Source organism: Lepisosteus platostomus, chromosome 4, assembly GCF_059453375.1.
Source record: "Lepisosteus platostomus isolate fLepPlt1 chromosome 4, fLepPlt1.hap1, whole genome shotgun sequence".
Taxonomy (NCBI): domain Eukaryota; kingdom Metazoa; phylum Chordata; class Actinopteri; order Semionotiformes; family Lepisosteidae; genus Lepisosteus; species Lepisosteus platostomus.
Genome location: NC_142614.1, coordinates 53,724,053 through 53,739,411, shown reverse-complemented (window position 1 = coordinate 53,739,411; position 15,359 = coordinate 53,724,053). Strand labels below are relative to the sequence as shown.

Here is a 15,359-nt window from a genome sequence, read left to right as displayed (position 1 = left end):
CAGAGGAGAGAGCATGTCACTTCTCACTTCAAGATGAGACGCTGCATCTAGGATATTACTGTATATTCGTTATGGGGAAATTATACTTAAACACAGCACAAGTATAATTATTTGTAAATTTAATTGTGCTTAAGTATAAATAGACAATTGCACATTTTAAATTTTGAGATTTAAAAATGTGGTGTGCCTCCATAACTGGGTTTTGGAAATATTATCTATCATGCTTTGCCAGAGATATCAATAATTTGTGTAATATTTATATTAACTTTTTTGTTTGTGCTTATTGAAAAAGTGTAGTAGGTCTATTGTGTTTGTTACAGAATTGAATTTAAGTAATCGAACAATGATATTAGGTTCAATATTGCTTTTTGACTCTTGGTCACTGTCAAACTGAAGCATTTTGTTTGTTGTGAGATGATATGTGCTTCTGAAGTCCCTTTTGTGCTTTGTCTTGTGAAGCTAACGTATGCTGCAGAGCTCATCTGTGCCTGTGCTGTGCATTATAGCCATTCCTCAGTGTTCTCTTTCATCTGTTCTCGAATCCTGACCTGGCGACCCCAGAAACACAGAAATGTCATGTCAGTGGATTGTAATTAGTGCATCTAGAGAGAGCCTTCCTATGGCCTTTCACCCTCCAGCAGGATGGTGCAGAGCGAGGGGGGAGCTGTCATGCGCATCGTGTTTAGAAAATGAACTTGCTGCCATCCCCCTCTTGTATTATAACTGCCAGAATGTGTGCAGCTGAGTCTGGAGATGAATATGCAGGTTAGGAGGAAATTAACCTGCAATGCACTTTTTGCATTTATTGTCTTCCTGAAGACATACTGCTTCTGTCATCAGACATGCATTGTGTGTATTATAGACTTCCTCGGTTACTCCACACAGGGAAAAGTTCCCCTTATACCTTTATTATGTGTCTCTATTTTACTTTTTTTGTTTTAGCTAATGTTTTCAATGAATTGCTTAAGAAATGTGATGCAGCACATACATTTTTAGTGTAGTTTTTTATTTGCATAACAACCTTACTTGTAGATGTAAGTTCATTTACTTTAATGGTTTCTAATTACTAGTGCCTTATGAACTTACTGTATGTTTAGTATGCTTAACTTTGAATGCTTTAAAGATTAAAAGATGCTTTATATTTCTTAAGCCTAATTTTTGTTTCTCTCCTATTCAGGTTTTTAAAATTGATGTTCTGATGAGTGGAAGGCAGCATTCGGTCGAAAAGCGCTACAGTGAATTCCATGCACTGCATAAAAAGGTAAGCAGCTTCCATACCTCCTTCCCCTGCTTCGTGAATGACTGTAAGGCTGAGGTACTAGGTCCACACAGAGAAAGAAGGATTGTTAATCATTGGCTGAAGTGGCACCCTTAGAGTATTTATCTTGTAAGCAGCTCAGCCCTACTGGAAACTCAGATTGTCTCAGGTTTGTCTTCATTCATCTGAAGCAATTCATTATTGACTGTCACAATCCCCAGTAACTGGAATGATGTCAACTTGCTCTTTGCTGAAGAGCTGAGAGGGGAGAAGAAAGAAAAAAATAATAGAACAAATGACCAGCAATAAAAGATAGAAAGGTAAAGAGAAATGTAATAGGTACACTGAAAGTAAATGTGTGTTTCTGGTGTCTGTAAACCGAAGGTACTCTGTATCACGCAATGTTACGCTCAGAACTGTAGCATCGCTTCATTGTCAGTGAAGAGCAGGCACAGGAAGATTTTCCCCAGCAGAATGAAATTCTAACAACAATAATAATTGCGTGCAATAATAAAGCAGCATAGTGCTGATGGTGGCAATCATTTTTTTGACATTGGCTTGTTCATTATTCTTCTGAGGTTTCATGACTTTCTATTTCATTTTTTCAGCTTAAAAAATGTATTAAACCACCTGAGATGCCATCAAAGCATGTGAGGAACTGGGTTCCCAAAGTCCTGGAGCAAAGACGACTTGGACTAGAAGTATACCTGCAGGTATAGCTCCCAGATTGTTTAGGAGATTTAGACCACTCTCAAATTTTATAACTTCCACAGCTTGAAATATGGGTTCTTCTTTCTGAAGATTTTATTCATGATTTCACGAAGGATATTAAGCTTTGAATTCATTACATATTTATTTCACTTCATTATATTTTAAGATCTGATAACATGATACATTGTTTGAGTCAATGTATAAAATGTGTATTAAAAAGACTTTTTAATATAAACTATATAATGTCATTGTTAATGCAGCATATTTTCAGCCTGATGATGAGAAGTGATACCAAAATTAATCAAATTTATTTCTAAATGTTTCAGAAAAACAAGAAAGTTTGAACTTTGTATTAATACTGTAATAGCAGTACAGAAGCCATATACTGTATTTCCTGTGGTCATGGATTCATAATATAATTTTGTTCATCTGCATTGACTTAAATTTTGAAGTGCAAATTAGGTTTTGTGATGCAGGTTTCAGCAGTCGGTGAATTTTCAAAAGCTGTATTGATTTACCGTTGCGTGGGCACTACACCTTTACAGCACAGACTGCTGGTGCCACAAATTCTGACATACAGACTGTGATGAGATAATAGCCGATTTCTGTCACTGTCATGGTGTCACAGGTCTCGGTGTTGATGTCTTGTAACAGCTTCTGTCACAGTTACTACTCTCAGGTGTTTTTGTATCTTGAATTCTCTCTAGTATATGATGTGCTATGGAATCTATAATTTCAAAAAATAATACTGGTATACTATTTCCAAAATGTTACAATTTCTACTGTTTTATTAGTTTTTACTGTTTTACTTATTGTTTAAATCAATGTTCATTTCCACTATATGGTGAAAATGTACTTGCTATACATTGAACAGGTTTTTTGTTTTCATGTTTGTATCTTACTACCCGGGATTCCAAATATTGGACCAGTTTTTCTTGTTTAATGCTCATAAACAGTATACTACATCTATAGATGCTTAATGCTTAATGCAACACGTGTGATGTGGACTACAACAAAACTCTAAAATAATACTTTGTATATAATTATAATAAAATGACTGGCAGAAACAAACAGGTATGTTTGTTTGAATGTTCCACATGAATGTGGAAATACCAGTAACACGTCCAAATCTTTCAAATGTCTTGCACAATAATTTGAACCAAAACTACAATGATCTTTCTGAAGATTGTTCAATGTAAAAAATTGTTTTTTAAAGTATATTTGATTAATTCCAGGCTAGTATTTAGCCCCATAAGTCAGTACTGGGTATACTGTAAGAAAGGTTACAAATAATGGGAGCCCATATGGCCCATTTTATAGTTGGATTCATTAGTATGGTTATGCAACGTATATATACTCTCACCACCATTTATGTAAATAATTGTGTCCTGTTGCTGGTTTTAAAAGCCCTTGCACAGTTTCAAGTTGTCCTCTTGTTTGTGTTTTGCTGTTGAAAAAGCCCACAGGGTATAATAATGCGTTTAAGAGTTTTGATTACTTGATTTCATAGCAGCAGTATATTCTTTAACATTATAACTAAAATTGTACAAAATATTCTAAATGAGAATGTTTTTTAACATAACATCCCTTAGGCTTTATTCTAGGATTCACGAATGATTTATGCTGTATTCCCTTGATTATAAAAAGATTCCCAGTTCCAGCTGATGAGAAGTATCATGATGCTGCCACCACAGAGTTTGAATAGTGCTGACATGGTTATGTGCTGTTCTTTGTGGCTAGCACTTATACAGTATGTAATACTTCTTTCTTGCAACTCGCCCATATGGGCCAGCTTTTCTTTGTGGCCAAGTTATTGTAGATATGCTATAGTTTACTTTTATGTTATGCATGACACAAAGCCCACACAGTGCATCACCCAGTCAACACTATCCCTGCTTTCAAGTCTGGTGGTAGCTGCACTGTTATGTGGCTGCTATTCATCATCAGGGACTGGGAGGTTGTCTAGACTGAGGATAATGTGGATGGAGCAAAATACAGGCAAATCTTAGATAAAACCTTTTTTCAGTCTTCAAATCTGAAACTGGGATGAAAATTTCCTTTCAGCAAGAAAGTAGCCTAAAGCACGAGGCCAGAGCTGCAATGGACTACCTTAACAAGAAGAAAGTAAACGTCCTTGAGTGGCCCAAAGAACTGATTTCAATCTGATTGAAACTCAGTGGAGTGCATGAAAATAGCTGTTCATCAACAATCCCAAGTCCAGCCTGACAGAGCTTTAGCAAGTTTGCAAAGACGAATCAGTGTATGTTGCATTAACCTCGTGTCCAAAGTTGGTAGAAACATATTCAAAAAGACTTGCAGTTATAGTCAAAGCTGCTTCCACTAAGTATTGTTCCACCAAGGTGGGCGAATACCTACCTGATAAACATATTTTAGTTATTTCTTTTTCTTTATAGGATTGAACGTTGACATTAAAGTTCTGTCACTCAATTAAACATTCAGTTTTCTAGTTTTGATAAAAAATATTCAGTTTAAAAAATGCATATACAGTACATTGTTTGTAATTAATACAAATTAGAATCGTGGTGCTACATGCAGTAGTAATCATCGTTAGAATGGGTTCAGTAGCCTGTATCTTGCTTTGTTTTGCTCTGTCCACTCAGTTTTATTTCTTTCATTATGCAGAAATGTATTGAAATGTTAGCAAGTTTATTGTAAGCTAAATTCTGATCTGTATTTTGTAGCACAGAAAAGTAGCCTTTTAGCTTTAAGTATATGAAGAAAGGAACAATAAGGTAAATGACAAGAAACACCTGTCAGTTAGATCTGATTCGTAATCGTGATGGATTGGGTACTACACAGGTAGTATTGGCAGCTCCTGTGTTGTTTAACTTGAGTTGTTGTGATCATATTTTTGAAGATTCTGTTCAATGTGAGCTAAAGATTGCTAACTTATCAACTTGGTTTCCTCTCACCCAAACTAAGCTGCATTAATGTAATACAAAGTTTTTATATTAGTAGAAAACAGTTGAGCAGGCTGTTAATTGCTGATGCTCAATAAAAAGCATAATGTTCTAACTCATCTTTGTGTTTAAGATACCTTTTGCACAGTGGGTTATATGTTTATTTTGGGATAAAAATTTAAACATGAGCAATTTTCATGTGATAATGCCTTATTAGTGAAAATGTAATAGTTACTTAAGACACTTCAAAACAGTGAGCCTTGGGAAATTAAATATTAATACCTTACAATTGTATAATACTATTTGCCCAGAAAGATCTCAAAGAGCTTTACAAGAAGGATGTATCCACCACTAAAGTCAGCACCAACCTGGGTGAAAAAAGTACCATTTACTTCTTAACAGAAAATGAAAGCAACTTGCAAGGTGATCTTATCTTTTATTTTCTCCTCTTGCTTCCACTAAAGGTGGCAGAGGAGAGATTTCATGCTAAATCTAGTACAAGATAAACTGTTTTTTCTTCCTCATTAAAGCCGGTGAAAACCGCGTTAAATAATATTAATGACTCGGATTGTCAGTGCGTACTAGTGCCTTCACCGTACAAGTGATTTTATCGATCAATACAGATGCAGTGTAATGCTGCAGATTATTCTGCTCTGATGTTATCAAAGGCTTAACTAAGTTTATTAGCACACAGAGTATCTTTAAATAGATCTAGATGATGATGTTGATTGGGGAAAGCAGAATACCATCCATCTTTTTGATCTGCTAATAACTGAAATCCATCATTGTTTCTATCAGCTGTGTTCACATTCTCTAGAGTCTACAGGTTTGTAGAGCAAGCATGTGAATGTAGGACAATATCCTGAGTCTGTTATTTATCAATAGGTTCTGCAACTGGCACTGGTGGTCTTGCTATGAAGTAAAGCTGATTGAAAAGGACACCTCTGAACTGTTATTAATAACAAGTAACACATTTGATTAGCGTTTTTGGCTAATAAGCTTACAGATATTTTTTATCAGAATTTTGGTGTAGGAAAGCCAGAACTGTAATATACCTGTACATTACTCCATTACTTTAATCCAATGAGTTTCTACCCTTTTTAGAATTATTTTTCTTACTTAGACACTGCATTTTGCAGTATTATTGCTGTTTTTTATTGTTATTCCAATCAAAACATTGAATCTATACATCTTGGCCTTATTTCAAAATGTAAGGACATTTAAAAAATTCAGATTCTTTTTTATTTGTACAATGCCTTGCAAACATATGCAGACTCTTCCTATGCTGTCCCAAATTACAAAGGGATTAAATCAAAGTTAAAAATCCCTGAAACCTCAAAGTGAAGGTTTTCAGGGATAAGCCGTTACAGTAAATGTCACCAAAAACTATAGAGAAAAAACTCAAATATATTGATTGCATAAATATTCAGACCCATGATCTCAATATTTGGTGGAAGCACATTTGGCAGCAATTACAAACCTGCAGGTCTTTTTGGGGAGGTCTTTACCAACTTTATACAGTGGTAGTTTGGTGGATATTCTTTAAAGAAGATTTGCTCTCACTGTTTCAAATAGCTTAGAGATCACTTATGGACAGCAGTTTTGTAGTCTGTCCACAGGTCCTAAATCAGGACTTGAAGGACATTCACTTTGTTGTACTTAAGCCACTCCTTTGTGGCTTTGGCCTGGTTCTTTGGATCACTGTCCTTTTGAAAGGTGTGAATTTTCTCTCCCAGCTTTAATTCTTCAGCAAACTGAAATACATTTATCTGCTAGTATTTGCCTGTAATTCACTCCATTCATTTTTCCTTCAGACTTTCCAGACCATGCTGAGGAGAAGTATCTCATAACATGATGCTGTCACCACCACTTGACTATAAGGATTATGATGATTTGGAAATGTGCTGTGCTGGGTTGCAACAATTGTAATGCTTGTCTGACTGCTTGTTTAAAGTGAAGGTGTGATCTAGGTATTACAATATTCCTTCCATTTATTGATGATTGAGTTCACAAAAGGATATTCAGAGAATTTAATATTTTTGTACCCTTCTCCTGATCTGCGCCTTTCAATGTGTTGATCCCTAACTTGCTTTGAAACCTCTTTAGTGTTTATAGTTGAGTCTTTGCTTGAAATTTCTTGAAACGGTTTCTATTCTGAAATCATGAGAACCACTAGAATCTCACACAGAGGCCAATCAACTAATTTGTGTCTTGGCAAGTTAATTATGTGCTCCTAAAGTAATATCCAGTACTGTAGATTTGCCACATCAAAGAGTTTGAATACTTACTCAATTATAACTATTTACATTTTCTTTCATGTTAATTATGTATTAGCTTCTTTTTTGTTTGTTTTCCTTGAATGTGTGAAGTAGCAGTATAGTGTATATATAACAAATATTAATTGCAATTTTTTAAACAATAATGTAAAAACCCTACAAGGGTTTGAATACTTTAGCCAGGTACTGTATTCTCTCTCATTATTTATGCATATATGTATATATACACTCTTTTTATAATGATCCAGAGTGAAATTAAGGTCTTAAAAAAATATTTTCTCTGAAGATATTTTTAACAGTATGTTTTGTGTAGCGACAATATTTTAGTAATTAGTGCTTTGGCATTATGTCAAAATGCCTAGGTCCTGTGACCTGCAGGACTCATTTTAAATTCTGCAGCCCCTTCTACCGTGTTTGCCATTTTATCAATATCAGAAGGCACACAGGTGCAACAAAGCTTTTCCTTTCTTTATCTTTTTAAATGAGGCAAGGTTCTCTCAGCTAAGTCAGCCATGAACAGTGACCCCCATGCTTAATTTGATTAAACACTTTGTTAGTAGTTGAGATTAATGTATTTTTCTCTTGCTAATTCTTTCCAATTACTTAGTATATATAAAATCCCAGGCCTTGTTAATTATGCACTTGTTGTTTAGTAATTTTTAACAATATTTCCCAAGCAGGGGCTATTACCAGAGTAACCTTGCTGTCAAATTGAAACTCTCAGCAGATTAGGCACTCTGACTTGAGTCCATTCATTTTCAGGCCAAGTCTAATTACTGTGGGCTGCCTGCTACAGGTACCAGGCTATCTTGCACTTAAGTAATGTAGGTGCTTCTGAGAACCAATAGGAAAAGATTAATTGTTTGCTTTGTTTTGTCCCCCAGGGGACACTGGGTACTTAATCAAGAAAAATAATTCCTTCTTGTGTTGATTTGGTTTATTTTCCAAGACGATTCAAGAGTAGAGACTGGTGTGGAAAGAAGCTTTTTTCCAAGAAACATTGCCTTTTAACTGAAGAGGCAAAGATACAGTGAAACAAATGTAAGAAAACAAGGAAATTGATGAGGGTATTGTACATTTCTCACAGTAAGTAATTTGGCTGTTGGGTTTTTATTCTTACCAGTACTATTGCATTGCATTGTCATTTATTTTGTCTGCTTCTTCTAAAATCTAATCAAGGAGACAATAGTTACAAAAACACCACTTTTCCAAATTGTTCTTAATTGGTAGAGCATGCAATGTGCTAATCGCTGTGATGTTTCCAATTAAAAAGAACCCCCATCTTGCAAGCCCCATTAATTCAGCCTTTACCTAGCTGATAAATAAGCTATCAAATACTAGAACAGATTAATTGCATGCAATTAATTCTAGCCGAAACTGAAGGTCAAGAAAGCTACTGTGGTTAAATGCAAATGGTGCAGTAACCCATTTCAAATCATTGACCTTTTGCATGTTGATATTTTCCATTTTACTTAGAATCAAATATAGATGTTTGTTCAACATCATTGAATTTATTAATTTATTAACCCTTTTTCATGGCTATGTTAGACCAAGATAGAAAAATCAATGTAATGAAGCAGGGAAAGCAGATCATTAAAACTATGATAAACACTATTAAAATCAGGGATCAAGTGTTTAAATGTTTTTGAAACTACTTTCCCAAAATAAAAAGTAAAATACCCTTTTGCTACTACGGGACAAAGAACAAAGTTAATTAAAAAAGGTACTAGTGGTGACTGACTAGTACTCTGTTTCACTAAGTTTAGTGATTTACAGTGAAGTTATTTGGCAGTTATTTGTTTCCTGTAATGGCTTAGTGTCCTCTTGCAACAGTCACTTTGAGATTTTGACAGTTTAATACAGTGCCTTGCAAAAGTGTTTACTCTACTTATTGTGTGCCATTTTGTGAAATTACAAAATGCTTTTTAAACTTAGTATTTATTCAAAATTTTAATGCTCAGACTGAAGACTGCTAAAAGAAATGTTACAGTAAATATAACAAAAAAACAAGATAAAACTGAAATATGTTGATTGCATACTGTATTTAGACAGGTGAACCCAGTATTTGGTGGAAGCACCCTTGATAGTTATTGCAGACACATTGTTTTTGGTTCGGTGACTAATACTTTCTCATTCTTCAGCCACACCAGTGTGGCTTTGGATCTTTGTTCTAGTGAAAGATGAAGGTTTGTCCCTTTTTTAGATTGGAAGCAGGTTTTCCTCTAGGATTTGGCAATTCTTTGCTCCTTCTGCAGTATGTTCCTCTTAGTCTTGATGATTCTCAGGCCCTGCTGAAGAGAAGCAGAACTATAACATAATGCTGCCACCACCATGCTTGAGGGGTGTTGTTGCCTGAGTGATGCAGTATGTAGAGTTTGTGTCAGATATAACACTTCAAGCATAGACCAAAAAGTTCAAATTTTGTCTCGTCTGAGGATAAAACCATTGCCATATGTTTATAGTATCACTATTATGTGATGGGTTTTCCACTATGACATACCTGTACAGACCTGCTTTGTAGAGTGACCAGGATATTGTTGACTCATGGACATCTTCTCCCATCTGAGCCATTGATGGGAGCTCTTTCAAAGTCACAGTTGCATCCCTATGTTTCCTCCTTGGCTGGCTGATCAAAGGATCAGATCTAGATGCCTTCTGTGCGATAAGGTACACCTTCCATTTCTTACGGAAATGTGCTGTTCAAATACTTTATCTCTGAGTTGTTTTTAAACCTCCTTGGTCTTCATGGTTGAATATTTAAATTCACTACCTGACCAAGGGACCTTACAGAGACAGATGTGTTTATTTTGAAATCATGAGAATCACTCTAATTGCACATGGACAGAGGCAAATCAACTATCTAAACTGGGGCTGGTTAAAGTTATTTTGTGACTTAAATTAGTTTGCCGCAGCAAAAGGTTTAAATACTTATGGTATAATGACTTTTCTATTTTCCTTTAATATAATCTATTTACTTTATTTGCTTTGAATATGCGGAGAAGGTTTTATACTGTATATAACAAGATTAATTGAAGTGTCATGACTGCAAGTGTGAAACAGTACAAGGTTCTGAATTGTGCAAGGCATTGTAATTATTTAATAATTCTGACATTTCTCATCTTTGAACATAAGAAATAGTATAGTCATACAGTACGTTGATAAACCGTTGAAAGGTAGTGGAGATAGTCAAAAGTCATATCTTGCTGTGGGGTACGTTTTTGAACATATCAGATACATTGTTTAATATATCTCCTTTTGGAGAGGAGTAAAAAATTCAAACATTGTATGCAGCTGTATAGATATAGATAAGGAAACAATAAAGGGTAATACTGATGAAAAAGACCAGATGCAGATACATTTTTAAAATATCTATTATCCTTCAAATGTATTTGAATAGAATGTCTTACTACAATGAAATAACTGTCAATTTTACTCTGAACTCAAACATGAGGACTTTAGAGCTAGCCATAAAATACACACAGTAAGACACACTTGTAACACTCACTCCCATCACATAAAGGGAAATGACAAAATAGCTCATGTGTGACTAGTGCAGGGAAACTCTGATCTGCAATCCAGGGGGACCTCTGTTTTTCATTGCATCTATTGCATTGGATCCAACTCCAAATCTGGGTTTAGGTCTTAATTTGCTTAGCTCATAGAATATAACCTGTATCTTCTGCAGGACCTGAAATACTACTTTTACCCATCCTAACTCATCATTAAGACAACATCATGCCAAAAAAGTCATTTTTTTACATTTAACAGCAGCATATGCTGTTTTGTGGATACCCACAAAAAAAAACATTGGGTACCCCCCCCCCAACAATTATCTTGTGGGTTATAGGTTAATAAGAATGTAAAGGGGTCAAAAGATGGCTTAATATAAACTCTATTACATTTTAAAGTGGCAAGGTTGGTTTTATTAGTACAAACTTGTAATTTTTCAGCAAAATGGGGAACTTAGTGCAGAATGGCATTGATGAATGCAGTCTTACAGAGTTGATACAATTCATTTGTCATCAGCATGAAAAAGGTTAATCAGTATTCGCTGGGCAGGTTGTGTTGCCTTTTTCAGTAATTGTACTATTCTGTGCCTTTATCAAACCATTCCTCGTTTTCCCGGTTGGGAAAGAAAAGTGTCACCGAAGAGAAGCCACAATGAATTACTCGTGATTGCAGAAAGATTACGTTTCTAACATCTCACTGAAAAAAAAATGTCAGGTTTCTGTCCAAATAAATACATGGAGTGCATCAAACATGCTATGGAATGACCCCAGGAAGAAAAATCAATTGCAATTCATATTTCATAAGACTATAATTGCTAGTGAAAGTGTGGCAGCAATTTGTTTTATGGGACTGTTCAGCAGTTGCCTCTGTCTGCTTAGCTGTTCTGAATGACAGTACCGCACATGAGAAGAAGGCCTTACTTCTCTTCAGCACCAGACCGATTTCCCTGGAATTGTTTGCTTCCTTAATGCTTTAGAGCAGTAACTTCTGGAAACAAGGGTTTTTTTTTGAAGGCACATGCATGTTTTTTTTTTGACAAGGTTCTATCATCTGTGAAGTTATCGATTTGCCAGTGTTTTAACCATCAAACTGGATCCATTTGAGTGACTATGGTTTTTAGACAATTTCTTAGACAGGCGAGGCATCACGGCAATTGGCTGCTTTAAAGACAGTATTTCAATTTGTAGACAGTATTTCAAACACCATTCCCTTTTGAAGAAGCTTCAGACTTCATAGCCCCACTGTGGACTGAGATGTCATAGGGAGACAGAAAACGCAGCTCGCTTTATGGATTGCTGTTAGGTCAACAAAACTTTGGCAGCATTGATTAACTTGACAGTGAATACAGCAGTACATTTATCACTTATGGCTGTGCTGTAGAAAATCTAATAAGAGGCAAACAATTCCCTTTAGAGCTGTAACAGGTTCAGTGTGGTTAACAGTGCATGCACTGGAAATTTCTGCCTTTTCTATTATGCACTACTACAGGTTGGATAGTTTCACTCAGAGCTATGATGCCTCCAAACAGACACATGATATGGTGACACACATTCTTTACTTATGTAAAAGCTGATGTATTACTAATGGAAATGTGCTTGGGGGAAAAAAATACAAATGCAGTATCTAGTAAAGTGACATTTCAAAATATTCCATCATGTTTACAATCCCCTATTTTTATAGTATTTCTAGAGAGCATTTCATTGACATATAACCATACCATAGGTATTAAGAATAATACTTTCTGATTCAGAAGAATGGTTTTCGAAACTGTACAGTGTATGACTAATAAGGTGCTAGTGCATTTGTTAATTTACACTTCACTTTATAAACTTACTATCAAATTGACATCTTATGAGCTGATCTTGCTGTCTCTATACTGTCCGTCTGCCCGTATATATTCATTTATAAGCAACCAGTAAATGTTTTAAATTTTAGCATTGGAGCTTAAAATCATTTGCATTTCTCACTACGAAGCGTTCCCTACTTGGTGTCTGACTGAGTGGTGTGAATATCGATTAGCCATCACGCTGGCATCAGAACCACTCTTAGGATTCAATTTTTTGTTGTTTTGCATATTGTATTGATCTAATGTGGTAAATGAGCATCAAGCGTGCAGGAAGAGGATGAATTGTTTACTCGCATAAAAATAACCTTTCAATACGGGAAGATGCATGGCTCACACTTTTGGTGGTGTTCTGCTGCCCGAAGCAGATGGCATTCAGCTGCTATTGATTTGCTCCTGCAGTTGTGAGGCAGCAGAGCTGGGCATGCTTATTTAGCCCTATTCATTCTTCAGCTTTCCCTATTTTGCCACAGAGAATTAGATGAGAAGTGTTGATTAACTTGACTTGTTCCTTTGAAGTTTTAAATAATTTTGTGCAGTGCATCCATAGAATGAGCCATTTTGAGCAGGCAGTGAAGAAGAAAGTCTCCACCTGTCCCTTTTTCCCCCCTCTTCCGCACACATTTGGACAGCATGCGGTCTTCATTCTTAGCTCACAAATATGTAGATGTTAGTTTCTTCAGACCTGGCATAGACATAATGTCATATTTTTTTTTAAAGTTAATGACTGAAGGGCATTTTGGCAGTCTTGTGAGTAATAAAAAAGTAAATGTTTGTTGACGTACAAATTGGTTTATAAATCTGAAAACAGCATGCATCTGGTATTTTTAACCATTTCTTTAATATATATGGTTGTGCTTTTGTGTTTTTTCTAAAAACAAAATCAATCAATTTACCCTCATGCTTCTTTGTGAATCAGATTATATATGCATTGTTTCAAGCCTGGCGAAGTTTCTAAGAAATGAGTGCATTAACCCTAAGTGCACTGAACTCCCAGGGCTCTCTGCAGTCTTGTGCTGTGGCTTGATATGGACACCTGCTTTTTGTAGTAATTAGTTTCAATGGGAATGTCAGGCAGGCTCCAGGGAGTTTTCACTGACCCATCATATATGATAGGAAGAAAAACAGCAGTAAGACAAACTAGAAAACTTATCATGCTGTAAAATGGCACCTCACAGATGCATTTTGCTAGACCTCTTGTGTGGTTCTGGGTACAAGAGGGGTTAAAAAAGAAGCTGTACTCCTCTATTGTATTGAATTACTTGTCATTAGGTTTTACCATTTATTTCATCTAAAATTTAAATTGGACTTTTTGCTCATTACTAATACAATTTCAATAGAAATACTTCAATTTATTAAAGTTTTACTGTCATGGAAGTTTTTATATATATATCTTATTTTACAGAACATCATTGTGTCTAGAAGAATCCCATTTCCCTTCTTTGCATTAACAGTAATTTTTTCTAGTTAGTAGACTTTTTATATCAATTGCAAAGTAAACACAAGTAGTCACACAAGTAGAGAGATTACTCTTAAGTTATTACAAATACAGTAATAAGGCAATATACAGTTTAATTTACATTATGAATATTAGGAGTACAAAGTGTTGACATCCTTTTTATGAATGTTATATTTAAAGTGTTGTTTAAATTAAATCAGTTACAGTTTGTTTTAATTTGACAGTTTTTGTCCAACATTGATCTTAGTAAGTAGAATATATTGAAGTATAAAATAATGGATGATTTTATCGTGACTTTGAAAAAGAGAAGGTTTGTTTCAACAGAGGAGAAATGGAAGGATACTCAACTTTTTAGTTTTCTAGTCTTTGTCAATCATTATCACTTACATGGATAACATACAACAAACCCAATCCTAATAGACAGTTAGGTATAAATTTTAGTGAAACCAATGAAGCTGTTACACTATTTTGTGTATTAAGGAGTCAGATTAGGGGATGGGTTAACATGATAGGCTTTTTCATAATCCTTACTGTGCTGATGTTTATGGTGAGCCAGTGGAGACAAGACAGGTTGTGCAATAAGAATTGTTGATAAGGTTAATGTTTATAGGAAAATGCATTTCTTACCCTAAATACCCATACACCACAGCCACTAATGGTACCATTTTATTAACACATTTTTCACATTGTGTGAACATGCTGGGTAGGTAATTGAGATCTTGCTTGATATGTTTAAGCTTCATAATTAAACAAATACCATGCAAGTAAAATGGTTCAGTTGTTGTTAAGAAAACTCGTTTTTAATTTACTATATTAGGTAAATAGTTTTATGATGGTTTACCTACGTAAAATTCTGTAATACAATCTGTATCTTTTAGGAGACACATTTTTAAATTAGAAGCTGTAGAGTGCGATTGGTTAATATACCGTATTTATTTTAGTAAAGAATGCTGAAGACAATTGCATATTTGTCACTCAAACAATTGGAGTTATTGTTAGCAGCTGAGAAAATACTTAAAAGCCAGTTTGGCAGTCTGCGAGTCCTTCGGTCTTGTATCTGAAATTCATTTATTAGAATCTGCCGGGGGCTTCAGAGTTCTGAAGACTGTTGAAATTGTGTGGCAGTGTACACAATCATAATCTCAGAAGGTTAGCAAACTGTTCTCGTCTGGGTTTTCAGCAAACTCCTCAGTTACCACTATAATTGGCTGATGAGTAGGCTTGGACCTAAAAAGAATGCCAGTGTTCGATTTCCCAGTGTCCTTAGTGAAGATATGTCACCATTTATGCTGGGTTTAGTGACAATTCTCTTGAAGAGAAACTCGAGGGAAATCATTACGCTGTTTATACCTCTCCCTTGTCGGACAGCATTATCCTGTGA

General features: G+C 35.3%; 1 protein-coding gene and 1 long non-coding RNA gene across 4 annotated transcripts in view; one reads left to right on the top strand and one right to left on the bottom strand.

Moving 5' to 3' along the window:
* LOC148673430 (uncharacterized) overlaps positions 1-15,359 on the bottom strand; it is a 399,373-nt gene that overhangs the window by 209,061 nt on the left and 174,953 nt on the right. The gene's annotated exons all lie outside the window — the stretch shown is intronic.
* Positions 1-15,359, top strand: part of snx24 (sorting nexin 24) — a 46,114-nt gene that overhangs the window by 25,026 nt on the left and 5,729 nt on the right. For all 3 annotated transcript variants that reach the window (XM_088629868.1, XM_088629870.1, XM_088629869.1), the window contains exons 2-3: positions 1,178-1,261; positions 1,867-1,971. In XM_088629868.1, the coding sequence (XP_088485994.1) occupies positions 1,178-1,261; positions 1,867-1,971 (189 nt within the window). The remainder of the gene's footprint in view (positions 1-1,177; positions 1,262-1,866; positions 1,972-15,359) is intronic.